The sequence below is a fragment of the Hipposideros armiger genome, unplaced genomic scaffold, assembly GCF_001890085.2.
Source record: "Hipposideros armiger isolate ML-2016 unplaced genomic scaffold, ASM189008v1 scaffold_579, whole genome shotgun sequence".
Taxonomy (NCBI): domain Eukaryota; kingdom Metazoa; phylum Chordata; class Mammalia; order Chiroptera; family Hipposideridae; genus Hipposideros; species Hipposideros armiger.
Genome location: NW_017731929.1, coordinates 94,943 through 122,202, shown reverse-complemented (window position 1 = coordinate 122,202; position 27,260 = coordinate 94,943). Strand labels below are relative to the sequence as shown.

The window sequence follows — 27,260 nt, the reverse complement described above, 5'->3', positions numbered from 1 at the left end:
AAAAGACCTAAATCTGGGGCTTGTGTGTGCAGTGGGTCATTTCTGGCTGAGATCTCAGCGAGTCAGCTCAACGGCGCGCTAGTTACATCTCCCTATGAAATATTTTATTCGACCTCCTCTCATCCTGGCCGCAGCTCCGACCCTAATTTCCTTACGGCATTTATTTGGTCCTATTTACATTCACCCTACAGTCATCTTGACCACCTCCTCCCTTACGGCGACCGTATTAAGCGTTGACCCAGGGTTGCCCGCTCGTCTCCCTAGCAACCGTGTCTCTCCTGACCGCCGGATATGGCCACTATCACGTGCTCTGTGAATTTCCGGGTTTGCAACGTGACTTCCGGTTGTCAATTTTCCCCCCAGACGCGGCAGAGGAGAAGCTGTGTGGCCCGAAGTCGCCGTGGCCCCGGTGGTGGTGGGCTCCGGGTGGGCTCGCCTCCTCCTGCCCTGTCTGCGATGCATCCGCGGCGCCCGGACGGATTCGACGGCTTGGGCTATCGCGGCGGTGGCCGAGATGAGCACGGCTTTGGCGGCGCTTTCCCTGCAAGGTCCTTCAGCTCCGCGTCGGACCTGGGCCACTGGGTGACCACTCCCCCAGACATCCCGGGGAGCCGCAACCTACACTGGGGCGAGAAGAGCCCGCCCTACGGCGTGCCCGCCCCCTCCACCCCCGAGGGCCCCGCGGAGGAACCCTTGCCCGGCGGCAGCGGCGGCAGCGTGCCGGTGCAGAGCAGCGGTGAGGGACGCGGGGAGCCAGCAGGGGTGGGTGGAGTGGCGGAGCCGCGGCTTGCGGCCTGCAGACCCCGGCAGCCGCGCGGAGGGTCCCGCCTTCGGGGCCCCTGGGTCTGTCGCGCGCCACACCCTCTGCTCTGCCTTCGTCCTCTGCCCTTGAAGCAGGCCTGCAGCCTCTTCCTCACACTAATGTTATCTCCGGGATCACCTCCAAAAACAGACACCTGTCTTAGCTATGGGCTGCGTGGTAGGGATTTCTAAATTCTAAGGGTTTGGCGTGTTACATCCCATGACCTTAATCAAGAAAGAAGGAAATTGGATTGTTTGCCGTTTATTGGGAATCATGTGAACCAAACCTAATTAAAACGACCGCCATATTTCTTTGATTTAAGTAATTGTAGCTTTTCTGCAAAAAAGTTTTTCAGCAGAGGTAAGCTTGGGCTCAAACCTGGCTCTACCACTCGTAAAAGCTGACATTCTTAATGTCTGTGAACCCTCAGTTTTCTCAATTTTAAGATGAATAACAAGGGTTTTTTTTTTAAGGTGTTAAATAAATGAGATGCCAGTAATGCCTAGGACAGTATGGAGCACATAGTAGGCTAAAAATATGTGTTTCTTTCCTTTTCCCTTTTAATCATAGGAGTCGTGTGTGTTTTCTAGATGCCAAACTGCCCCCTGGCATTAAACCCTTTTTTTGGTAGAAGAGAAAATGTTTATATTTTCCCATTTTCTTCTGTTAATACTTATGGTTCCATCAAACTGAGCCTCACTTATATTAAACGATTCATTTGAAATATAGAGAGAAGTTGTAATTTCCTTTTTTTAATTTTTGAGGAGCTCAAGTAACATAACACTTTCCTACTTAAATAAATTATAGATCTTAAATTCATGCACTCCATGGGAGCTCCATAAAGATTCCTTGAATTGAGAAAAAATATACATATATATGTATATATGTATTTTTTTCTCAATTCAACAAATCTTTATTAGGTATATATAATATATATTATATATATATATACATATATATATATATAATATATATTATATGTATACACACATACATATATATCCACCTGCTGATTTCTTTTTCCTGACCTAAAAAAACTCCACTAAAGAGCAAAACTCACCTGTACGATTCCAAGATGAGACTTTGGAATCAAGTCATAGTTATTCTCTGTAGAACGTCAAAAGACCTGTGTTTTAATTATAGCACTGATCTGGATATTTCCAACATTTTTTTATTCATAATATGGAAATAATGGCCACCTCTCCCCATTCTCTTGAAATTGTTAGAATAGATTATATAATTAAATATTAAATATAATATTCTAAACCAAAGTTTTATTCTCACTTTTACTTTGACTTGGAAGTACAGTAATTATTTGATTTTGGTTAACTGGGAAGAATAGACTTTAAATGTCTGGTGAGCAATGAGAATGTGGAGGGGGATCAGTGACTTATTCAGCATCATACAATTAGCTTGTTCACTCTTGCTTTCTGTTGGTCCCAAAACAAGTATTAGAAAGTTATAAATTAAATAATTCAAAATGCACATATGCTTGCTACACAGTTACCTTCTAAGGCAGTAAAACTTACGTTATTATCTTTTCAATAATTATGCTTTGATGGCTACAAGGAGGAGCTCTTGATAAACCAAGGTTCTTTTAGCAGCAGTTAAGAGGCTGGTGAATCTAACTTTGCAAGGAGGCTAGACGCCTAAGAGATTTACACAGTTAACAATGGTAAAACTTCCTAATACCGTCCAGAAAATATCGGTGGTATTTTCTGTTAGTATTAGGGGATGATCGGTACACACTGAAAGGGAAAAGCTGAAAGGAGGAAAGTACCTTAACTTGGTCAAAAGAAGCTTCTGTCTCACTTGTACATTTTTCAAGGCAAGAGTGAGCCACATTGTTTCCCCAGGTATGTGTTTACATGGCCTTGTTGTGACTAAGGGTAAGGCATCGCTTCATGTGAAAGCAGAGGTGAGAGAGAGGAGGTGGGACGAGCAGAGAGAGAAAATTATCCCTTGTGTGTATTCTATTGTAGCTGAAATTTGATGACTAGGTTGTGAAATTTCATCAGTATGATTATGTTTTTAAATCAAGAAAAATTTTTTTCGGCGTGGATTGTTTCCAGCTTTAAACTTTTCTAATAAGATTATAGAAATGCCGTCAGCAGTAGCACGTATGTAGCCATTATTCTATCACAGACCTAATTCAGCAGCTACTTTCAAAACATTTAAAACTTGGGAGATAGAGAAGAAGAGAGCCTTTTGGTATTCTAAAGTCCCTCAATTTAAAAATTCCAAGGTATTTTACTTGTGACTTGATTTAACATAGATGCTCTCCACCAGTAACAGCAAGTGACTAATTTTACATGAGAGGCAAAATTGTTGGTGTAAATTAAAATTTTTAAATGGTTCATAGTCAAAAGTTGAAAATTGGTTGCCCTTAGAGTCTATCTGCAGACATGTTTCATTTGGTCCACACAATAGTTTAACCCTTTTTAAAATAGTTGCAAATATTTTTTAATTGGAAGATACTACATAAAAATGAGAATCTGTTTTTAGAAAAATCACAGCTTAGAAACCCTGAGCCCACAGTCCCATACTGCAACAATGAATGAGCTGAAGAGCAGTCAAGCCTTACAACTTGCCACAAGCTCCAAGAGTCCTTTGCTCATTCAAATGACTTCCCTAGCCTTCATCAGATTTGACTTTGGGACCTGAAGTTTAAATGGTATTAAAAGAAAATATTTTTTGCTATTTTTATAGTAAACCTAAATATTGGTTATGCGTAATCTTCTTCCTTCTATTTTAGAACAATTGAGTAGATTTGCTGGATTTGGCATTGGACTTGCAAGGTAATGTTTTATCTAAGGATTTTTAATTTAAGTTTTTATTTAAAGTTTTTAAAGTTTAAACTTTAAAGTTTTAAAGTTTTAAAGTTAAATGATTAGTATGGCTCCTTTTAGATTGCTTCTTTGGAGCAGTAGATTAAATATTGAACAATATTTTGCAGAAAAAATGATTCTTTCAAATTTATGAGTTGACTTTTTTCCAGTAAGCTTAGAGAATAGTCATTGAATTTTATAATCACAAAATAATTTTGTAAGGAATATTGTAACACCTTTCATGTGTCTATCCAAAGAATAAATCTAATCTAATCTTATCTCCCCCTCCAAAAAAACAAGTAATTTTGCATTGAAACTTCTCCCTAAACATTTGAAGATATTTAGCAACATAGAGTCTAGGTTTTACTTACTAAAGTCAGCATTTAATGAGCACCATTATTTTTATTTTTAATGATTATTTTGTGTAAGAAAAGCCTCTCGTCTTGATTAGGTTATCTTTAATGAATACTGTTTCAAAAATATCAGAATTGCAAAAATGCTTACATATTTTGCCAGAATAGCTTATTGTTTTAAACATTTGAATCAAGAAAAAAAATAACCTCTATTTGCATAATTAAACCTGAGAACGTGAATATCGGTAGAAAAAAATCTGTGTATTAAGGTTTTTCTTCTGCTAGAGTTAACTTTTCTTTGGCCTCACTGTTTGTACTTGAAGCTATTGTTCATTCGATATATTATTTTCATATGTATTTATATATGTGAGTGTGTGTGTGCACACACATGCCCATGTAGGCATGCGTCACTTTTAATGCTTAAGTCCATAGTTGTAATTAGTTTGTGGGAAATGTTTACAGAAGAAATATTTTATACATAAAATAGTAGTCAATTAACGTGGTCATTAAACTCCCCATAACTTAAGCACAAAGTACATCAAAACCAAAATTTATAGAATGAGGTTCATGAAAAATAAATGACTCTTCCGATAGGAACTTTGTTCGTAAGACATCTAAAAGAAATAGAAAGGAGCACTTAAATTGTCTAGGAAAGAAGCTTCCCATATCAGGCATACAGAAATGCAGTTTCATATTTATATGTTACATATTTGTATTATATTGTATTGTTTTCCTTACCAGTTTGCAGATCTGGCTTTAATTTTTTTCATATTGAATTTTGTTATTGGTACAATGATTTGCAAAAATGTATAGACATTTTAAAAAAATTTTTTAACTCTTAAGAATCAAAAACATGCATGATTTTGAAAAAACTTCAAAAATAATTTCAGATACATATATGCTATAAAGTAAAGTTTGGCTATATTATATTTATATTTATAAATGATTCTTATCTAGTCTCTTCACAGAAAATGTACTGGCCCATCCTTGCATTGTTCTGCGCCGCCAGTGTCAGGTAAGTTTGCTTTCTAAGACCTTCTAAACAGTAATCCTAACCCTGATTTGAAGTGTAGAACTCAATAAATGGCTGAGATCGTGTAACCATTATTTCATGTGAAATGTACCAAAATCTATCATGTCAGTTCCAAAACTTTTTGGTATTTGAAACCTTTTAAGTCTTCAGAATTATTGAGGCCTTCAAAGAACTTTTGTTTGTATGAATTATATCGATCATTATTTACCATTTCAGAAGTAACAGCTGGAAAAATTTTAACATATATTTCTTTAATTTTGAAAAATAATAAGCCCATTAGATATTAATGTAAATAACTTTTTATGAAAAAGAAAAATTTTACTTTTTTTCATATAACTTTAATGTCTGGCATAATAAAAGACAGAAAGATTTTCACATCTCCTTCTGCAGTCAGTCTGTTGCAATATATTGTTTTTGAAAGAAACAAGATGGATGGATCTTGAGATTATAATGTAATGCTAAGTGAAGTGAGTCAGACAGAAAAAGTCAAGAACCATATAATTTCACTGATATTTGGTATATAAAACTGAAAACAACAAAACAAAAGAACAAGAAAAACAAATTAAAAAACAAAACTCATAGACACAGACAATAGGTTAGTGGTTACCAGAGAGTAAGGGGGAGAAAGGGATGTTAGATGAGGGAAAAGGGGGTCAAATATATGGTGATGGAAGGAGAACTGACCCTGGGTGGTGAACACACAATGTGATATATAGATGATGTATTACAGAATTATACACCTGAAACCTGTGTAACTTTGCTAACCATTGTCACCCCAATAAACTTTAATTTTTAAAAAAAGAAAGAAAAGAAACAAGCAAGAATGTCTCGCCTTAAACACATACATATTTGAAATGGGAGTATTTTTTATCTTTTTCAGGTAATTGGCAGATGTTCTTTGATACTACAGCAAAACTCAATAAGTGGCAATTTCTTAAAGGTTATTTACAGTGTGAAATCTGAAACCACATCCATTAAATTTTTATACTCTCACATTAAAATCTGTTGATCTATACTGCATGTTGAAGGGATTTTTTACCTGTGCATGATTTTGTTAGTTACATCATGCATTGATTAATTGAAAAATATTGATTTACTGAATTATTTAGATCCTTTAAATGTTCTGGCATTTGGTTGTATGGTATCAAAAAAGAAACAAACAAAAAACCCATCATTAAAACCACTACCAGTCTCACCAGAAAAGTGTTTCTATGTTGGTAAGCTCTCGATAGTGGATACAGGTTTTCCAGAATTCTAATTTGTGCTTGTGTACTCAAATTTATCACCGGCAAAAAAAAAAATATCATTTAAACAATAAGCTCACTTTGTTCATTTTTAAAAACATGTCTGTCCCAAGTGTGAATAACTATAGTCTATCTTTTTCCAGAAGAAATGGTGTTCCTTAAAAAAAGTGGTTAGTTGAGCTTGCAACTTCATTAGACAAGTGCTTTTCCTCATAATAGCCATCTTACTTTATTATGCAGCGCACAGAATAATAATTAGAAAAATGATGTGTATCCAAGAGTCAAGATTTTATAAAATTAATATGTTTTACTTCATCAAGGACAGTCTTTTAGTCAAAGTGGCCTTTTCCTTCTTACAAGTGAATGCATTGAAGAATATAATAAGTACAAAAATATAACTTGGTGCTACTCCTTTGATTCATGCTATGGAGTTAGCAATTTCACCCACCTCCACTTTTGCCGTATTATTGAAAATGTTAACACAGAGAAAAGGGCAAATCATGCCTTAGTATCAAGAAAATAATTTTGAACCTGTCAGTTCCCTTAAAGGCTCTCAGGGATCAGTGGACCATGGTGCCAAAAGCTCCCATCACTTCTTTGAAAATTGAGTTAGAAAAGATAATAATTACAAATTAAGCTGTTCATGCTTAGCACCAAAAAAAATAAGTGTATATAGAGAAAGAGCCAGTTAAAAATGTGAACAGTGGTATATGCCCCAGAACAGTAAATTTTTACAAACCGTGATACTATTAATATTACATTGTGATCCAGTGTATACATATACGTATATAAGTAACTTAAAAGTTCTATGAAATACTTTCGGAATGCGTGATGCATTGTATAGTTTTTAAAAATTATTTCACTTTATAAGTATTGGTTCTGACTTCCTTACTGATTTTGTAATTTACCAATTGTTTATAGCTTACAGTTTGAAAAATGCTAGCCATTGGAAGACATAGCTCCTGTTCCCTGTGTGTTAAATAGCATGAGCGTTTGGCCAGACTGAATGCAATTCTAGTATTTAAGGAAATACAAATATCAAAGAACAAGACCTTCTTTATTATATATTCTATATTACTATGTATATTGTGCATTGGTCTTCAGGGTTGTAGCTATATAACCATGTGTACTGTACTTTTAATAAGTGTTGTAAAGAACTTTCAAGAGTAATTTTGTTTATGTGTAATTATGTTGACTTTAGACTTGAACTTTTATGTTTTGACTCCACTGTATATCTTTTATGTCCTTGTTATTTCTTATCAAAACAATAACAGAAAATAATCATGAAATATCTTTTTATAGGTTAATTACCATGCTCGACATTATCATATCACTCCATTTACAGTCATCAATATCATGTACAGCTTTAACAAAACTCAGGTGAGAATTAGTCTATAGATTTTATTAAAGTTATTTATAATATAAGAGCCATTTGTCCTTAGTAATAATTACAGCAACAATAATTCCATATAATTTAGTTAATAAATATATCTTAAATCTTGTACAAAACTAATATAACATAATGACATTTTTTTTGTTACTGAATAATCAGTGAATTTACACCTTTACCCAAATGAATTAAACATTAGGGGCATTTAATCAATATTAGAGATATTTAATTAATTGGAATGTTCATCTTAGCCTAAACGTAGGCCACCCAACAAATATTAAAATGATGATAGGAATTAATTTAGTTGTAGTTGTCTACTAAAATGTACTTTGAATAATGCTTTATTGGAAAATATCAGTAAATGTTTAATATCAAGTTTTATTAAGACTTTCTTTGCTTTTCTTATTTAGGCATTAACAGAAATAACAATAAATTTTGTTCATTTTAGGGACCAAGGGCCCTTTGGAAAGGAATGGGAAGTACATTTATTGTCCAGGGAGTCACACTTGGAGCAGAGGGACTAATCAGTGAATTTACACCTTTACCAAGGTACCTTTTTGGCTTTTTCTCAATATTAGCTTCATATTAAAAATATGACAAAATATGATAGTTTCTAAAAATACCTTGAATTTGAAAACTTGCCTGAAGTAGCTAAGAGAAGAAACAGAGAACCAACTTAATTAATTATATCTTACTGAATTAGTATGTGGTAAAGAAAATGCTTCCTGGTGTAATATCTATTGAGATCTGTCTTTCAGCTACTGCTGTGTCAGCAACTGTCAGCTAAGGAATGAGTATGTGAGCAATTCCTGCTCTTTAAGTAGCCAGTGTGGTGAAGGGGACACGTGTAAGCAAATTATAGTACATTTTGATTAGTACTATGAGTATAATTAAACCCTTTTCAGAGCCCAAGGACACTTTGCATCGAGTTTTTGGCAAGGATTTCAAAAAGAACTGAAATCTGAGCTAGATCTTGAAGTGTGAGTAGGAATGTCTTAGCAGAGAAGAGGATTTTGAATAGAGGTGACAGCATACCCAATTTTGGAAGATTTGAGTAACAAGTGTCTTATGCTTGGGAGTAGTGGGAATGTATGGAGTGGAATAACAGAAAAAGAGGCCGAGGTGCTAGGTTGAAGCATGACTGCTTTAATAAGGGACTTAGGTGGAATTGGGAATCGAAGGGTTTTTTGTTTGTTTGTTTTCTTTTTTTTTTAATATATGGGAGCTTCCATCAAAGATATACTCAAGTGGCAGTGTAAAAAAAAGATGGACTGATGTAGACAGAGACTTGTGGAGAACTGTTATAGTAATCTAGGCCAGACTAAGAAGGGCCTGAACTATGGAGTAAAACAGAAAAGGAGGAGCTGGAGAGACATTTCTGATACATAGTTGATAATTGGTGATAGATTGAGAATGGGGGTATGGGAGAGTGAATTGTCAGCAGTGACTGAGAGTTCTAGATTAGAATCAAGTTGAAGAGCTCATGAAGTTGGAATGGGAAAGAAGATAAGGAATTTAACCTTCAATAGATGATTTTTAAATTCCTGTAAGACATCCAGGGAGTACATGTCTAATAAGTGGTTGGAACCATGGATCAGAGTCTTAGAGAAAATTTGGAGGCATAGTTTTGAATGGTGTAGCATAAAAGTAGCATTGAAGCACTAGGATGGATGAATGAGTTTCCTGAGGAGGAAGTATAGACTAAATGACAGGGAGTGAACCCAGGACAGAATTCTGGGCAATTTGGGATTGCACAGGTGTCTGCTGTGTGTGTGTGTGTGTGTGTGTGTGTGTTGCGGGGGGGAAGAGGGTAGGAAAGGTAGTTGAGGAGAGCAGTAAGAAGTGTTCACCAAACAAATAGAAAGTAGCAGTAAGCTATCAGACAGTGGTGTGTCCTGCATGCCAAGAGGGGTGAACTAATTGTTAGATACGTTTGGAGGGAGAGAGTAGAGAGATTGGGAAATTTTGCTTCTGGGTCTGTTTTCTCTCTGAAACAGGATACAAGGTCATTAGGAGAAAGAAGAATGAGCATTGGAGTCCCAAGTAGAACAGCATGAGAAGAACGGGATGCATTTGGGGCAGGCACAACTGTGTGTAGCTAGAAGGGAAGCTTACTCGGAATGTATGAAAGGAATGTTAATAGATAACTTTGGAAAGCATACATTTGTTTGGGTGCTCTTTGGCAGGCCCCTGATTTTCTGTATCAACACTATATCCCAGGGATAGCATCGAATACTTTGAATAGCTTTTAATCTAAACTTGGCCCCTGGCAGAGTGAATTGTTTGGATCAATAAGGAAGTGAGATAGTTGCAGCCACAGCCACTAATATCTCAGTCTTGGGATTTAGGCTTTATAGGCAAGGAAATGATGATAGAAGAAACTGATAGCAAGCTTTTTGCCAATGTGATTGCTTTCAAAGGACCCCCATAGTCTTGAAGTTCCTTTAACACAACTTTGCTAAATATTAAAAACAAAACAAATGTTGGGCCAGGTAAAGGTTTCCCTTCTCATACTTAAAAAAAATCTGAATTTCTGCCATTGGCTAACGTTATTCACCTTATTGCTTTTTATGTCACAGGATAAAATCAGAAGTTAGTACTTGTTATCCAATGTTCTTGAAGTTCTCCCACAAACACAAATTTCTATAAGAATTTAACAAAATTCAGGAACTTCCATATGGTATAGTGTAAAGAATTCTGTATTTGCAGTCTGAACTCTATTAGTCCTGGCTATACCACTTTGTATTTTATTTTTTTAGCTGAACCATCCTGCCACCTGTTGGCAGCTCAGCGGCAGCTCAGCTTGGACTGAGAATCGAACCGGCAGCCCTGTTGCTCAGAGCTCGCACTCTTAAGTGAACTCTTAACCAACTGAGCCACTGGGCTGGCCCTTATACCACTTTTTAATTCTGGGACCTTAAGTAATGCCATTTCTCTAACTGAGAGATGAAGTAGTAACTTTAACTTCAGGTTGAGGAGAAGGGAAAAGAGAAATGGGAATGGGGAAGCACTGAATTTTATTAAATTTTATTATCTAACTTTCTTATTTTATAGACATACATGTCAAATTGTGTGGGTGTTTTCTCTTTGTCATTTTGAATCTTAGTATTAAAGAAGACTCAAAAGGTTATTATGTTTGTTGTTTTCTACCTGGATGATAATTTTGGTGATAAATCTCAGTCATTACTTCATTTTTTACTTAGCTAGTATTTCCTGAGTACCTACTACTATGTGCTCTAGGTTCTGTTCTGGAAATCAGGTATACAGTGAGGAGAAGAAACAAAAGGTACCTGTAACCATGAAGCTTAGAATTTCGTGTAAGGGACTTACGTTAAATAAAATAATCTCACTAATGAGGAAATAAGTACAAATTGAGATTTGTTCTCTGAAGGAAAAGAATATGGTTCTGTGAGGGTATTAAAGAGATAGGAACAAAGGGCCGGCCGAGTGGCTCAGTTGGTTAAGAGCTCGCTCAAGAGATTGAGCTCTGAGCAACAGCGGTTCGAGTCCAGCCTGAGCTGAGCAGCCGCTGAGCTGCCAACAGGTAGCAGGATGGCTCAGCTAAAAAAAATAAAATAAAATAATAATAATAATAAACGTAGACNCTCTGAGCAACAGCGGTTCGAGTCCAGCCTGAGCTGAGCAGCCGCTGAGCTGCCAACAGGTAGCAGGATGGCTCAGCTAAAAAAAAAAAAAAAAAGAGAGAGAGAGAGAGAGATAGGAACAATGTCCCTAATAAAATGACACTTCAGCTGAGATCCAAGTGGTGATTAGGAGACACGGACCAGTTTGTGTAAAGACAGTGTGGCAGGGGAACATGGAGAATTTAGGAAACCCAGAGAAGGCTCATAGGATTGGACCTCAGAGCAGGATGGAGAACAGTGTGAGAGGGTGCTGCAGATGCAGGGAAGAGCCAGTCTGTGCAGGGCCTTGTAGGCCACTTTAAAGGCATCAAAGAGTTTTAAGCAGGGGTTGATGACATGATCAGATTTATGTTCTTACGGGGTCATTGTAGCTGGAGATGAAAAGATTGCAGGAGGACCAAAATAGATAAAAATATAACATGTTCGTAAGCTATAACAATAATCTTGGTGAGAAATAATGGCAGGATACCAAGGTGGTATCCTGAGATGGATGTGAGTGGATAGTTTATATTTAGATCAAGTTGATGGAACTTGGTGATGGATTAGCGATGGTAGGATAGATTAGAGAAGGAGGTGTCAAGGATGACTTCTAGGATTTTGGCTTGTGTAACTGGATGTAAAATAAATCCACTCTCTGAAGTACACTGTAAACATTTTTTTTTTAATTGTGACTTCTTTGAGCAGGGTTTACTTTTCTTGGGGATAAGCAAAGTTATAGCCCACAAGGCAGCAAAGCAGCAGTGCAGAGAAATTCACAGGAGTTACCGTGGGAGGAGGCTGAGCTCAGGGGTCTCCTAGATTGAGGTTCCTTAATTGCACAGGTGAGGCAGGATGGATTCACCAGTATTTAGTTTATAGCTTCTTGGTATTGTTACTTTTTTAAAAAGTGTGTATAACCCAGGATCATCCTCTGTGATCTCTTTCTTTGTCTACTGTCACACATCGTTCCTCACACCTTCCCCCAACTGGAGTGAGTTAGACTATGTTGCTGCACCCAGAAGTGCCCTTTCCCCTCATGTGGCATTTCTCCTGCCATTAACATAAAGGGCAGCTGGAACCAAGGCTTTCTGTAACTTCAGTCTCCCACAGACACTATTGGGTTGAACTCCAACTTAGTTTACTCAGCTCATGTTTGTAGTTGTAGCAATATAAACACCTTAGTTTTCTCCTCATGTTGTCTGTTTTCCTAATGGCTCCTCTGAATTCACTGACTTTAAACATGTTCTGTTTTAAACACTGTGAAATCTTTCTCCAATTCAATAGATTTCCTTTCTGATTAACAGTTCCTAAGTATGTATGTGTTATGTGCCATGCCATTGAGTCTTCTGACCCTATGAATGAGCAATGTCTACACTGCCCTGTTGAGGAACAGCCCTGCTCAGCTCTTGCAGACTCATGCCTATGGCTTCTTTCATGGAATCAGCCCATCGCATGTTTAGTCTTGCTCTTTGTCTGCTGCCTTCTATTTTTCCTACTATGATTTTTTCCAAAGACCCTTGTCTTCTCATGAGGTGCCAGAAGGGGGACAGCTTTGTTTCGTCATTTGCCTCCAGCGCGTTTCAGGCTTAATTTGCACCAGGACCCACTTGTTCATCTTCCTGGCAGTCCAGGAGATCTTCAGATCCCTCCTCCAACACCATATTTCAAATGAATCCATTTTTTTTTTGTCTCAGCCTTCTTCGCTGTCCAACTTGCACATCTGCACATAGTGATTGGGACTGCAAGGGTGTAGATGATCTTAGCTTTGACCTCTAATGACACATCCTTGCTCTTGATCTTTTCTGATTCTTCCATTGCTGCCCTTCGGAGTCTCAGCCTTCTCTTGTTTTTTTATTTGGCTGCAGTCTCCATTTGAATTGATGACTGAACCAAGGTAAGCAAAATCCTAACTCTAAAAGAGTCTAAGAGTAGGAAAAAAAAGATCATGTTTGATTTTTGGACAAGGTCATTTTCAGGTGCTTTACCATATCCAGGTGGGGTTGTCAGTAGACAGATGCTACATAAGGTTGATATATAGAGAAGACTAAACTGAAGGTAATAGATTTGAGAGTTTTTAAAGCCATCATCTTGGATGAGATTGCCTAAGAAAGGAATACAACATATAAAGTAAAAAAAGAAAAGGGCCTGAGCTTTTAAGAACTTCAGAATACGTGGCTGAGCTAAGAAAAATGCTCCTGCAAGGAGTCAAAAGTCAAGACCAGAAGAGAGGAGAAAAACCAGAAGAGCATGCATGGGATAGTGGAATATAGGAGCAGAGAATGTTCTAGAAGGAAGGAGCAATATTGCTGCTAAGAGGGCAAGTAAGGTACAGACTTGAGAATGTGCATTGGATTTAGTGGCATGGAGGTCATGGGGACCATGGCAAGAGCTGTTTTTGTAGAATAATTGGGTGAAAGTCAATTTGGAGTGGGTTTAGAGTTGCGTAGGAAGTTAGGACACGAAAATAGCAAGTTTAGAAAGTTGGCTGTGAAGAGGAGAGATAAAGAGAAGTAGCTGAAGGATGAGAGGTTTGGATTGAGTTGAGAGAAGTTTTTTTAAGAGAGCAGCTGTTTGAGCACGTGAAAATGAGAGGCAATGGAATGTAAGGACTGCTTAAATACAGCTATTTTATAATTCTTTTGCTTTTGTGTATTGATTATTCATGAGAGTATGTATATTAGTCTACCAAATGGAAAACTATTTTGAGTAAAAGCATGTCACTTCTCTTAATTTTGTTTGTTTGAAGGGTAGTTTTTACTTGTGAAAATAGTGAATTAAGTATATTTACACATGTCTTGGCATTTGATAATGAAATATAAAAAGGTTTAATCACAAGTGGATTTCTATACTACCCTCTTTCCTGAAGCACTTAAATGTGCTAATCTAAATTTCTAGAGCTGTGGCAATAAGTTTTACCCATTTTATAAAGGAGTAGAGAACAGACACAGGAAGAGAGTCTTAATTTTTAAATATTTGACTCTAAATTTTATTTTTTACTCTTTCAACTTAATAATCGTAATGACCTTAAAAATTGGCAGTGGTAGTTAATTTTATTTTATTTTTTTTATTATTATTAGTTTCAGGTGTACAAAACCATGCAATAGTTATCCTTTTCACCCCTCACAAAGTTAGTTTTGTATTCAAAAGGGAGGTGGCCCTGTGACAAACATGCAGGTCACAAACCCATCTGTCTATAATGTTAATGACAGCATGAAGCTTAAAATCAATGTCGTAATAACCCATGGCACTACTTTCTGAGGCCATAATAAAAGTGATAGCAGTGCCCAGATGATTTGCAAGCCATGAAGCGTATTTTGTTTTATAATTGTGAAGTCACTGTCAATAAGATGGGAGGTTTAACATTTTTTTTTTTTGTATTTTTCATCTTAATCATTGAATGTCATTCCAGCTGTATTCTTCTGCGGTTGTTCGGGCCTAATATAGTATTCTAGTACTAATCACACTGTGACCCAGAAGGCTCTTAATTAGTCAGAGATGGTTGTTCTATTGTGTAAAAATTTTCCTGCAGACCTCTCAGTCTCTTGGAAAAATGTAGGAATGTTCACATACCACCTATGCTATAATTGGACTGAGTTTGTTTTTAGAACACTTACGTTATTAGTGATTCATTTTCTTCACCTTTTTAACATAAAATATATTCCTTTATCTCCTTATGTTTGTCATATTCACTTACTTGAGGTAGAAAAGGTTCCTGCCATGACCATGGTGCAGTGGGTGCCAAGTTCATCAGGGGAACTGGTGGCAGCAGCGAGTCTCCTCTTTTTTTTACACTTCCCTTTTCTGTCACTCGCCTCTCCCCATCCCTCCTCCTCCCCCCTTCCCTCTCATCCCCTCTATCTGCCTTTTCATCTTTTTTCTGCCTCCTTATTTACTTTTCCCTTGACTCTCCATAGTCTTTTCTCCTTTTTGACTTTTTTCTTGATATAACTATCCCCTTTTTTGTCCTTATTTCATCTTGCCTCTCTTCTTTTGCTTTCTTTTCTGGTTTCCAAAGGTAACCTGAAGAGCGGGAAGCACACAGTCTTAGGGCTCGATTCCAGACCTGGCGTTTTGCCTATCTCCTTTGCACATGTCTGTTTTTGGAGGTCTTTTTGACCTTCAGTTTTCTCACACGTGAAACAAACGCAACAATACATGCTCTGCTTATCTCACAGATTCCTCCTTTTGTCAAATGAGATGAGAGGCAGTACAGGCAGAGTGCAGACTTCAAGTCATGGAGACCAGGGTTTAGAACTCTGTTCTACTACTAAATAGTTGTGTGGCTTTGAGTAAGTTACCTATGAACCCTCTGAGCCAATCTCCTCTTCTATGAAATGGGGGTAACAGGGTCTTTGTGTGGACGAGAAATAATTCATGTAAAGCGTTTGGCACAGTGCCTGACATACAGTAGGTGCTCAGAAAGATAATAGAATATAATGAAGGGCACAAAATTAATGTCATCATAATAAGTAAAGCCACTTTGCAAATTAGGTTGATACCCAAATGTAATAGGTCATTCTGCATTACAGTTATTTAATTTTGTTTTGTTTTTTTGATTCTTATCCTTACATATTTTTTAAAACTTCTTTTTTTCCCTTTATCCTATTCCTTGTTTCCCTTTCCTTTCCCCATCTGTTTTTTTCCTCATTCTATCATTTTTATATCTCCTGCTTTAATTTCTCATGTTTATTTTTATAATCAGTTATAACTCTTCCTCCTCTGTCAGACCCTTCTATCAGCACATACAAAAATACCGTGTATGTTTTTTCTCTTTTCAAATCACTACAATTGTTTGAAATGTGTGCCAGAAAGGAAAATGTTCACCATTAGAATATATTGGTCCTACAGATTTTTTTTTTAATTAAAACTTGATTACCTATTTGAAAATTGGGCTAATACAAGATGTTTTAAATTACATGAGTTTCATTTTACTTAAGCTTATTTTTATTTTTTAGGGAGGTTTCACATAAATGGAATCCTAAACAAATAGGAGAACACCTTCTACTGAAATCGTAAGTATGAAAGTGGCATTTATAGTGAAAAATTCCCATTACTTTTTAAAGTGATAGAACTGAAAAAAAAATCTTACTAAATAACTACACTGAGGAAAATTAGAGCAATGAAATATTTGTGGGGCTAGAACTTCAAAACACAAGTAACAGAGTTTAGGAATAAAAACCTGAAATATATATTATCGTTAAAGTAAATTTTTCTAATTCGAAAGGCTGAAATCACAGCCTAATTTTCCTTTATGTTCTTAGGAAGTCAGCAAAGGTCTTCAACTTTTTTAACCCAAATTACCAGGAAAATTATCATCATTTATTTTTTAAGCAGAGATACAAATTTATGTGTATGGTAATGAGCAAATTCAAAACCTTAGTGTCATTAAAATGTAGTCCTGAAGGGCCTTAGTGATTTTACAACACTGACCATTTTTGTAGATTAGAATTTTACTCTTCACTTTTTAATTTTTTTTGAAGATTGTGAATTGGAACCCCCCCCAGCTTGCTGGCCCCCTCTGTGGGGCATTCTAGCTCATTATTACTTAGTGATGTTCCGTTCACCTTGAAAACCACTACTTGCCAGGACCTGGCCCATAGGGTTAGGTAAGTCCCACCTTGATACTATTTTAAATGACTATATTTTGCAGGCTTGCAAAGTTGTAATATTACTATGTTTAAATAGTAGTGGTAGGAAACAACTTTGCAAAGCTGTACAATATTGTTTTTCAGTAATAAAAGGGGACTTCATTCACCATTGAAGATTGGCTTAGCTCTGCTGGGTGGGAGATCTGGGAATGGATAATGATAATAGCAGAACAGATAATGTTCAGATATTACAATAAAAGGCAAGTAATAGAATGGATCCTTCAACCTAAATTTTAAGTGTCAGATTTATAGGCCACATTAGCTAGCTATGTGCAGGTAGATGTCCAAACAATGAATCATAAATAAACCTATATTTTATACTGGTTTAAAATATAATCTGTTTTCTTTGAAGGCCGTCCCTGTGTTGTTATTAATACTTAATTTTTCATCTCTAATTGTTGAATAAAGATCCTATGTTACAGGTCTCTGAAGTATTTAGGCTATAGGTATTAATAGTTAAAAACCTTAAAAATGTCATTTAGTCTTGAATATAAATTATGTTGCCATATTAAAGTAGGCATTTAAAAATTTAGTATAAGCATCTTGTTTCAGTATACTGATAAGTTTGTTTTAATTTCTACAGCCTAACTTACATGGTGGCAATGCCTTTTTATTCAGCAAGTCTAATTGAAACAGTACAGGTGAGCTATTTTTTATTGTCATTTTTTAGTTAAAAATATTTTTTTGAATATTCAATATATTGTATATTTCTGATTGTATAACAGAACATTTTAAAACAGTGACCTTTTGAGATTTTTATTTCACAGATACCACACATATGTCAAAGATTATGTATTAGGCCCATTGCTGATCAGTATATTTCTTTTGCAAACTTACTTCATACTTTTAGTTTTAATTCTTTTTGTCCCCTCCATAGGCCAGCTGTACTCCTCATTCAGGTATCTCAGAACCCAGCCTATGACTTTCTCTGAATACAAAGAATCTACAGGGGTTTTTTTCACCTTTTTAAGACCCTAATGCACACAACTCGAATGGTTATGGGTTATCATAGGACAATAAATTACTAATTTCCTGAGCATAAAATATGATGAATAATCATCTTAACAATGAGCAGGTAGTCTCCAAAGGTAGTTTAACTAACAGCATTGTTTTTAAATATGCCTTTTAAGGAACATTTTATGCTATGGTGTGTTAAGTACTACAAAGCTAAAGCCATCCCCTGCTAGTGTTTTTTTGTTTTACTCTTTCTAACCACATGGTGGCACTTTAAGTACATCGAATTAATGTACTTTCTCACCATACCATTCCTACACTGAAAACTGTAAGATGGATATAGTTTTAACTTTACCTATACACAAAATCCAACTAATTGTGTACCACCTGTCTTCCATCTCCAACATCAGAGTCTCTAGAGTATTTTTTGTCTTCAGTGTATATGAGTTCCTTCTAAAAACCTGACTGGATCAGCCTTTCCTCTTCTAATTTCTCTTTTCCACTTCATTGCTTTTCTGACCCTATTGTTGAATTTTTAATTTATTTTTTAGAATTACCTTCAGTTAACTGAAGTTAACATCTTGCTATCCAAATATACTTTTCTCTTCCCTTGCATTTGGCATTGTGTTAAATAAATGCTATATAATCTTTATATGGGGCTACAGTTTAGTTATTACGCTATGAGATATCCTCATTTTATAGATAAGGAAAAAAATAACAGGAAGGTAATTATTTAAGCAAATGCAACTAAGCAGCATGATATATTGGGGGGAAACAAGTTTTAGCTTTAGACAAACCCATATCAGAATCACATTTCTCTACTTAAATTAGACCTGTGACTTTAAACAAATGCCTTAACCTTTCTAAATCTTAACCTTCTCACCCATAAAATGGGAATAGTATTTTAATAACTGAGTTATAAAAATTAAGTGAGTTATGTATGTAAAGTGCCCAGCTCACTATATATGTTAGTTTTTTTAACCCAATATCCACCCCCTATTTTTCCTGCCCCAGGTTCTACCTGCTAACTCCTTTTGATTTCTTTTGTCTGATTTTCTAGAAATCTTTTTCCTTCTTAGATTTCTCCTCTCTTGCACATCCTCTTCTTTCTGTCACCTCTTTGCCATCTCTTCTACTATACTCCAGGGTGCAATCCTTGTCCTTCTCTTTCTATCCTACGTTAACTATCTTGAATAACTCATTTACTCTCTTGAATCATTTTAACTCTGATCTTTATGAGAATTAAATCGTCTTCACCTCAAACTAAACTCATAAAAACTATCTCATCTTATTTTCCTGAAAATTAGCTTCCTTTTGAGCCTCTTCTCCTTTTCTATTAAGATACTATTGTTATCCTCATGCTAAAGACTCAAAACTTTAGTTCTACTTTAGGAAAGTCTTGATTTTTATATTTCTTTCATCCTTCATAACCAGTCAGTCATCATGCCTTCTTAGTTCTAACTTCAACAAATATCTGATATTTGTCTGTTTCTCTGCGCTGGGAGGCAGCCATTCTCATCCCTTCTCTACCACTTACTCGGCTTATTGCATTAGCTGCTCTCTTCCTACTTCGTGTCCAGTGGTGTTTTTGATCTTCGGGGAGTTCAGATCTCCTTGAGAACATTTTTTTCCTTGAAAAATACACGTTCATGCGTAGCTCTCCTGAAGAACACCTGGCAACCTTAAATATGAACTTCCTAGTGATCTGTTGTATTCATGAGCAATCCTTGTTCTAATCCCTTCATATTAAAGTCCATTCTAGGTATTCATGTAAGATTAATGTTCTTCACTTGCAATGCATATTTCCTTTTGCTGATTAAGGATCCATATTGACTCATATTCCCTGAAATCAATTTCAGACTTCTCAGCATAGTGTTAAATCAAGGTTTTTATTGAGTTCACTTTACCATTTCAGTTAATCTTCCTTAACTGCTTATTTAAAAAAATTCATTACATGTTTATTGAGTGCCAACCTATATTAGGCACTGTTGTGGACCCTGGGGATACGGCAGCAAACAAAACAGACAAAAATACTCTGCCCTGAGAGCACTTATATTTTTCTGGGGAAGATAGACATAAGCAAAAAAAATATAAAGTATACTAAATGGTGCTGAGTGCCAAAGAGAACAAAAATAAAACAAAGAATTAAATACAGTATGTAATGGGTAGAGAGAGGCGGTTACTACTTTTTTAGGATGAGGAAAGGCCTTACTGAGAAGGTGACCTTTGAGTAAAGGTCAGAGCATAAGAACTACTTAGACATTTGGGAGTAGAACATTCTAAATCAGCAGTTCTCAACCTGTGGGTCGTGACCCCTTTGGGGGTCGAACGACCCTTTCACAGGGGTCGCCGGGTACTCATATGTGGGCGTATCTGCATGTGGGCCTGGAGACGGATAGAGGAGCGGTGTCTCGGTTCCTAAGACGATCAAAAATATGTGTTTTCCGATGGTCTTAGGCGACCCCTGTGAAAGGTTGAGAACTGCTGGTCTAAATAGAGGGAAAGCCAGTGTAAAGGCCCGAGGTGGGATTGTGTCTCGAGTGTTTGAGGAACAAAAAGGAGGCCAGTATAGTTGCAGCTTGCTGAGCAAGGGGAGAGCAGGAGATGAGGTGTGAGAGTTCACAGGAGAGCGTACAGGACGCTGTAGGTCATTGGAATAAATTGGCTTGCACTCTGAGGGAGGTGGACGGTCTGGTGAATATGAGCAGAAAAGTGACGTGATCTAACACGTCTGTTAGGATTTGTTTGGCTGCTGTATTGAAAATAGACTGGAGTGGGAAAAGAGCCAGAGACAGGAAAACGGACTAGGTTAGATGAGTTCATTTTAGTCTCATGGTTTTAAATATCTCCTATTTACTGAAAACGCTCACATTTCTAATATGTCCAGCTTGGACCTTGTCCTTATAGCCTAGATTTTAAACTCCAAGTTTACACCTTAGGCTTAACATTTCTGAACTCTTGATCTCTCCCCCAAATTGCTACCCCAGCCAATATTTCCGAACTCAGTAAAAGGCACTGCTATTCCTCTACTCCCTCTGGCCAGCAGCCTTGAGATCATCCTTCACTTCCCTCTTTCATGCCCCAAATCCAATCCACCAGTAATTCTTATTGGCTGTAACTTAGGGGTAAAAGCACAACTGAAGCCCTTTACTTCCATGGCTGTCTACTAGTCCAGTCCACCCTCATCTCCTTTCTGGATCATACAGTAACTTTTTAACTATTTAGTTTTTCAATCTGCTCTTGTCCTCTGCACAAAGCCATTGTTAACATGAATTATATCTCATCTGTCTTCTGCTTAAAGCTAACCAGTTGTTTTTCATCTGACTAGAAGCCAGAGTCTACTTAGTGTTGTGGGATGGCCCCTGACTACCTTTTTCTCTTCATTTTATACATTCTCTTTTTCAGTCATTGCTGCAGCCAAATTGGCCTCTAGTGCTCCTTTTTTGTTTGTCCATGACTCAATAATCTGTATGACAAACTTTCTTGTACACAGCCTCAAAATTGTAAAAAGGCAGTGTCATAGTAGATGATAATGACTAACATTTGTGAAGTACCTTTGGGCATCAGGCAACTCTGTGCATGAGAGGTAATGGAACTAATCCCATTTTATAGAATGGTAAACTGAGCCATATGGGAAGTTAAATCACTTGCCCAGGGTCGCATAACCAGCAAGTAATGGAGGCAGGGTTCACACCCACGCTTAAGGACTCTAAGCACTGAACTACCTCTTTAAGTGTCATGTAGTTACTGCTTTTCAAAATGAGTTGTAAGGAGCTTCTTGCTGGTGGGGAGCCCAGGTATGCCCCCCTCTACCTCCTCCCATTTCCCTTTTCAATAGAAAGAGCTCCCAGCTTCACTGCTATCAATATTATGAAATATCATTTGAAAAGAAAAAATCTAGATAACATTTGAAGTCTGCAAACCGTTGATGTTGTTCCTCTTTTACATTTAGTCAGTAACATAGGAATAAAAGAGTCCTTTTTTGTGGCAAAATAAGCAAATGTGAGCTTGACTCCTTTCATCATGTTTATTTCAGAGTGAGATAATCCGCGATAACACTGGAATTTTGGAGTGTGTTAAAGAAGGCATCGGAAGAGTGATAGGCATGGGAGTGCCGCATAGCAAACGACTGCTTCCCCTTTTTTCCCTCATCTTCCCCACAGTGCTGCATGGCGTTCTTCACTACATCATCAGCTCAATCATCCAGAAGTTTGTCCTACTGATTCTAAAGAGAAAGACATACAATAGCCACCTCGCTGAGAGCACTAGCCCGGTGCAGAGTATGTTGGATGCATATTTCCCAGAACTTATTGCTAACTTTGCTGCCAGTCTTTGCTCTGATGTTATACTTTACCCCTTGGAAACAGTTTTGCACCGCCTTCACATTCAAGGAACACGCACAATAATTGACAATACAGACCTTGGCTATGAAGTGCTTCCGATTAATACACAGTATGAGGGAATGAGAGACTGTATCAATACCATAAAGCAGGAGGAAGGAACGCTTGGGTTTTATAAAGGGTTTGGTGCTGTTATAATACAGTACACACTGCATGCCACTGTTTTACAGATTACCAAAATGATTTACTCGACACTTCTTCAAAACAGTGTGTGAGATGTAGGTTCCTGATTAGTCTAAAAGACATAATCTGGATATTTCCTTATGAAATCAGGTGGGATAAAAGTGAATAATACTGAGGGGAAAAAAAGGATTCGAATGTGAAACTGCTGGAAAAAGCCCATGTTTATTATATTGACATTTCTTTTTTATATCAAAGGCATAGGTATATATTTTGGATCAAAAGTATTCCAAATTTGAAAAATCAGTAGAAATAACACTCATATGAATTAAATTCTAGCTAGTGTAGCACGCATGCTGAACTAAAAATAATATTGGGCGGAAGCAAAAATTTGTCAGCCAACAAAACAATTTCACATAGCTGAATTTATTCCATCTGACTTTAGTATTTATTATATGTTTATTTTACCTTGATTGATATTGATATGTCATCCTTAATACAGTATATAGTATCAAGAGGTCATAGTTCACCTTTAAGCAAATAAATTATGTCACCAGTGATAAAGATGACAAGGATTAGATCTGGTAGTCTGTAAGGAGGAGGCGAAGAGTTTTAAATTGCATTGTCCCTATATAACTTTTTAATGGATGCACACATTACATAAAGCTATGTACACACATAAAACTTGGAATTTTCTTTATCCCTATGAATTTTTCATTCTTAGATCAGCTTATTGCATAAAATGAAGTCATGCACTTTCTGCTTAAATATCAGAATAAAACATTAAAAGCCAAGGTACCCAAAATATTTAAGGCAAATAGCATACTTATCTATATCTAAATCCAGCATTTCAATGTCAGCAACTTAAAATTCGTCATATGTTTATAGAGCTTGTTTTGCTTACCTAGTTATATGAATCATCAGGCTGTTTTTAGAGCCACTTAACAGAGATAGACTGTAAAATAATCATGACAACCATTATTGTTTCCAAATTTACAAATTGTGCACTTAAAAGGAACATCATTTGCCTTTGACTTGTTTTGGTAGAGACACAATTAAAATTCACCTGGGAATTTGTGCCTCTTGCCTTCTGTATAGTCATCATTAAATAATGGCTTCCTTTTTTACTTTCTTCCAGTCTTTGTAGTTTCATTCTCCAAACTAGATATACATAAAGGGAAAAGCAGGTTTATCCTTATCGCCTTTTATTTGAATTTGTTTGGATGAATACTGAAGAGAAAATACAAACTTTAAAGGAAGTTTGCCCTTGCTTTTGATGGATGACAGAAGAAGCAAGTTTCAACAAATAATAAGCAAAAAAAAAAAAAATTCTGTCTGCTCTTAAGTGGGTGATGCTCTATATATAGTAAAATAATGTGCATTTGATTGAGCCATCACTAAACATTTTAAAGTTTCATTTCCTCATGTTGGTGATCAGTTTTACTATGAACCATTTTGCATATGGAAGTACAATGACTATGCACTGATGCCCAACGTTAGAATTCATACAAATAGATTTATTTTTACTTGTGAAATGGCTACTTTTTGTGATTAATAGTGTTGGAACCAAAATGTGACATCCAAACAGTATGAAATAGTATTTAAGTAGCAACTGTCTCTACTATCTTGTATTGTGTGTGTGTGGCTTTTGTTTAATTATTAAAACACATAAGTTTTCCATTTTTAAATTCCACCAAGAGGGGAAAAATAAAATTAAACACCACCAATCACATGTTGTATTTTATGGTTACTCCTTTAGATTATGGTTTACTTTGTTCAACCGATGACATTTACATTGTTTTTGTTGCTTTTGAATTGCTAAGTAAATTTTTAGATGTTTACAGTGTATCCAACTTCCTGAAAATCTTTCATTTTTTACTATAACCAAAGAAGATGATTTCAGATAAGAGTAAATGTCTGAAAATGTCACACTTCAGAAAATTTCTAGAATAGAATTTGAATGGAATCAAGTATTTACTAGTGAAAATCTCTGGGGTCCGTTATCTAGCTAAAAATTAGATATTTCAAGATAATTTGATGGAAGTTAGCATAAAGATTCAGTTACATAAATCTGTTTCATTATGGAATCATTACAAGACTGATAGCCTGAACCACACACAAGTAAATTGGTCTTATTTTCTGTCTCTTTGGAGAAAGAATACAAATTAACATTAAAATTGAAATGTGGCAAGTGAAATACTATTTTTGTTTACTGCCATTCCAAATTAGTTGAAATATAAAAATCTTTAAAATTCAAGCACTTAAATGCTTGCCAAATATGTTTAAATGATGTTATAAAGAAATAGCGAATTAGACATGCTCTTTTTTTAATTGCTCTATTCCTTTAGCATATAGGTGCCAAAAGCAAATATCCATAGGCTACATTTCTTAAGGTGATAATAGCTGAAAATAATATTTTTTAATTCAGTAAGATTAATAGTATTATGAATAAGATTCTATTAAAATGTTCCATGGGTCTAATGGTCCTTTTACATGAGCGAGATTTGGGCCAGGGAGCTGAAATGCGATATGCTTGCCTTACATTGTAGCGTTTCTTAACTCGGGTCAAAACTCTGCAAGTGACTGAATTAAAAGCTGAAACACCTGGTAAATATTAATTTACTATGTTAAGTGAATTTATGAATTGATTTGCTAAATTGTTTATAAATCTCTTTCCCTTGAGAACTCTTTTCCTAGGCCCATGAAAAATAATCTCTACATTTATGTAATTATTCAGTCCTCCAAACTCCCAGCACGAAATGTAATAAATATGAAATAGTAAAAACACACTAATTTCAAAATGGCTATGGATTGGGGGATTTGATAACTTAGCCAGTGTTTTCAGAAACAAAAGTGGAGAGGTAAGAAGTCGTCTTGCGCACTTTTGCTGGTGTGCCTCACTGCTCACAGCTGTCTTTTTAGCACGGCCTTTATTGTAACTGGACAAAACATTCACTTTCCTGGTGGGGCTCGGATGCTTCAATATTTCTATCTGTGTATTCGTGCACCTACCCAGAAAACAAAACAAAGCACACTGCATAATAATTTGCTTTTATAACAGATTTTGGAGAATGTTTGCCCTCAGTTTGCTTACTCCCATGTTTTCCCATAAAAGATTGCCAACTCTTGAAAAGAGAGTCAGGTTTGAATTAGTGATTTTCAATAAGATATAAGGAAATAAAATCCTCTTGGTAACAGTTCACATTGCAGTAGAATTTGAGTGATGCTTAACTGTGACATTTCTGCTTTCTCTTTCAAACACTTGTACATTTCACTCTAATATAAACTGGATATGTAATTAATGTCTTGCTTTTGAGTCATTGTATATCATTGGTAATGATGGTACCAAGTTGTATAGCAGAGTAACAAAAGTCTGATTTGACAATGACTCATAATATTGCCTCACCTAGAAGAAGTGTTTTGTTTATATGTGTGTTTTGGGTTTTTTTTTAAGTTGTTTTGGTCTCACTGGTATTTTAAGTGTTTTCAGTTAATTGTGTAATATGAAAAGGTTCAATAAAATGTTGAAATAAAACCAGTGTTTTTCTCTTACTGATGCTAGAGAGCTTCTCAGGCTTGTGATGTAGGGGTTCAGAATATGTAACCCCAAAATATGCCACGATGGCATATTCATTATTTTGAATTAAAGTTACTTGAGAAACAGCAGTTCAAGAAGGACACTCTGACCCTTCTTTGTCCCCATGAAAATTGGGTGATAAAGTTCCATGTGAAAGGTTCCCTCCCTGGACCAGGAGAGTAGAAAGGCAACCTTATCTCCAGAGACAGGGAGTGTACCGCTGAGATTGCTGGATAAATAAAGCTTGTTAACTCTTCACCATACACTACCTCAAGCCCAAACCCTTCTGCCATGCCAATTCTTCACAAATACATTTCTTTGTCTAAAAGATAATAAAAGCTTTCCACTATGGTCACTTCTTTTTGATCCTCATGTTTTATGGGACTTCTGTGTTACAAAATTAAATTGGTTTTTCTCCTATTTGTCTTATGTCAAGTTATTAGACCAGCCAAAGAAACTAGAAGGGAAGAAGGAAACATTTTTCTACATCTATAGTGATAAAAGTTATATTTTTATAGGTTGGAAAGAATATCAAGAAAACTATATATGTGAAGTTAAACTTTTTTGCCCACCATTTAAAAAACCCTCCTATCTTAGTGATGTTTTAGTGAATTTTACTCCAAAGCCAAAGAAAACAAAACGAATGGGACTACATCAAACTAAAAGGCTGCACAGCAAAGGAAACCATCAACAAAACAAAAAGGCAACCAACAGAGTGGGAGAAGATATTTGCAAATATTTCTGATAAGGGGTTAATATCCAAAATATATAAAGAAATACAACTCAACAACAACAACAAAAAAACAACCAGGTTAAAAAATGGGCAGAGGAGCTGAGTAGACATTTTTCTAAAGAAGACATACAGATGTCCAACAACCACATGAAAAGATGTTCAACATCATTATTACAGAAATGCAAATCAAAGCCACCATGAGCTAATACCTCACACCTGTTAGAATGGCTATTATCAAATAGACCAAAAATAACAAGTGCTGGAGAAGATGAGGAGAAAAGGAACCCTCGTAAATTGGTGATCCACTATGGAAAACAGTATGGAGATTCCTCAAAAAGTTAAAGAATAGAACTACCTTATTGCCCAGCATTACCACTTCTGAGTATTTATCCAAAGAATATAAAAACACTAACTCAGAAAGATATACCCTCCTGCATTCACTGCAGCACTATTTACGATGGCCAAGATAAGGAAACAACCTAAGTGTCCAATGACAGATGAATGGATAAAGATGTGATATATACAGTGGAATACTACTCAGCCATAAAAAAGAAA

General features: G+C 36.2%; 1 protein-coding gene across 1 annotated transcript; it reads left to right on the top strand.

Annotated features, from left to right (window-relative positions):
* The first annotated feature begins 321 nt into the window (after positions 1-321).
* Positions 322-25,930, top strand: SLC25A46 (solute carrier family 25 member 46). Its single transcript, XM_019624109.1, has 8 exons — positions 322-736; positions 3,558-3,600; positions 4,941-4,998; positions 7,563-7,640; positions 8,099-8,199; positions 16,229-16,285; positions 17,505-17,562; positions 21,912-25,930. The coding sequence occupies exons 1-8, from the start codon at positions 457-459 to the stop codon at positions 22,488-22,490; spliced, it is 1,254 nt and encodes a 417-aa protein (XP_019479654.1). The 5' UTR covers positions 322-456; the 3' UTR covers positions 22,491-25,930.
* The last annotated feature ends 1,330 nt before the right edge of the window (positions 25,931-27,260 follow it).

What these genes read in the sequence shown, in the direction of transcription:
- SLC25A46 (XM_019624109.1), top strand. Translation starts at nt 457, where the DNA reads ATGCATCCGCGGCGCCCGGACGGATTCGACGGCTTGGGCTATCGCGGC. An exon ending in TTCTGCGCCGCCAGTGTCAG is followed by an intron (nt 4,999 to 7,562) that starts GTAAGTTTGCTT and finishes ATCTTTTTATAG; the next exon opens with GTTAATTACCATGCTCGACA. An exon ending in ACAGCTTTAACAAAACTCAG is followed by an intron (nt 7,641 to 8,098) that starts GTGAGAATTAGT and finishes TGTTCATTTTAG; the next exon opens with GGACCAAGGGCCCTTTGGAA.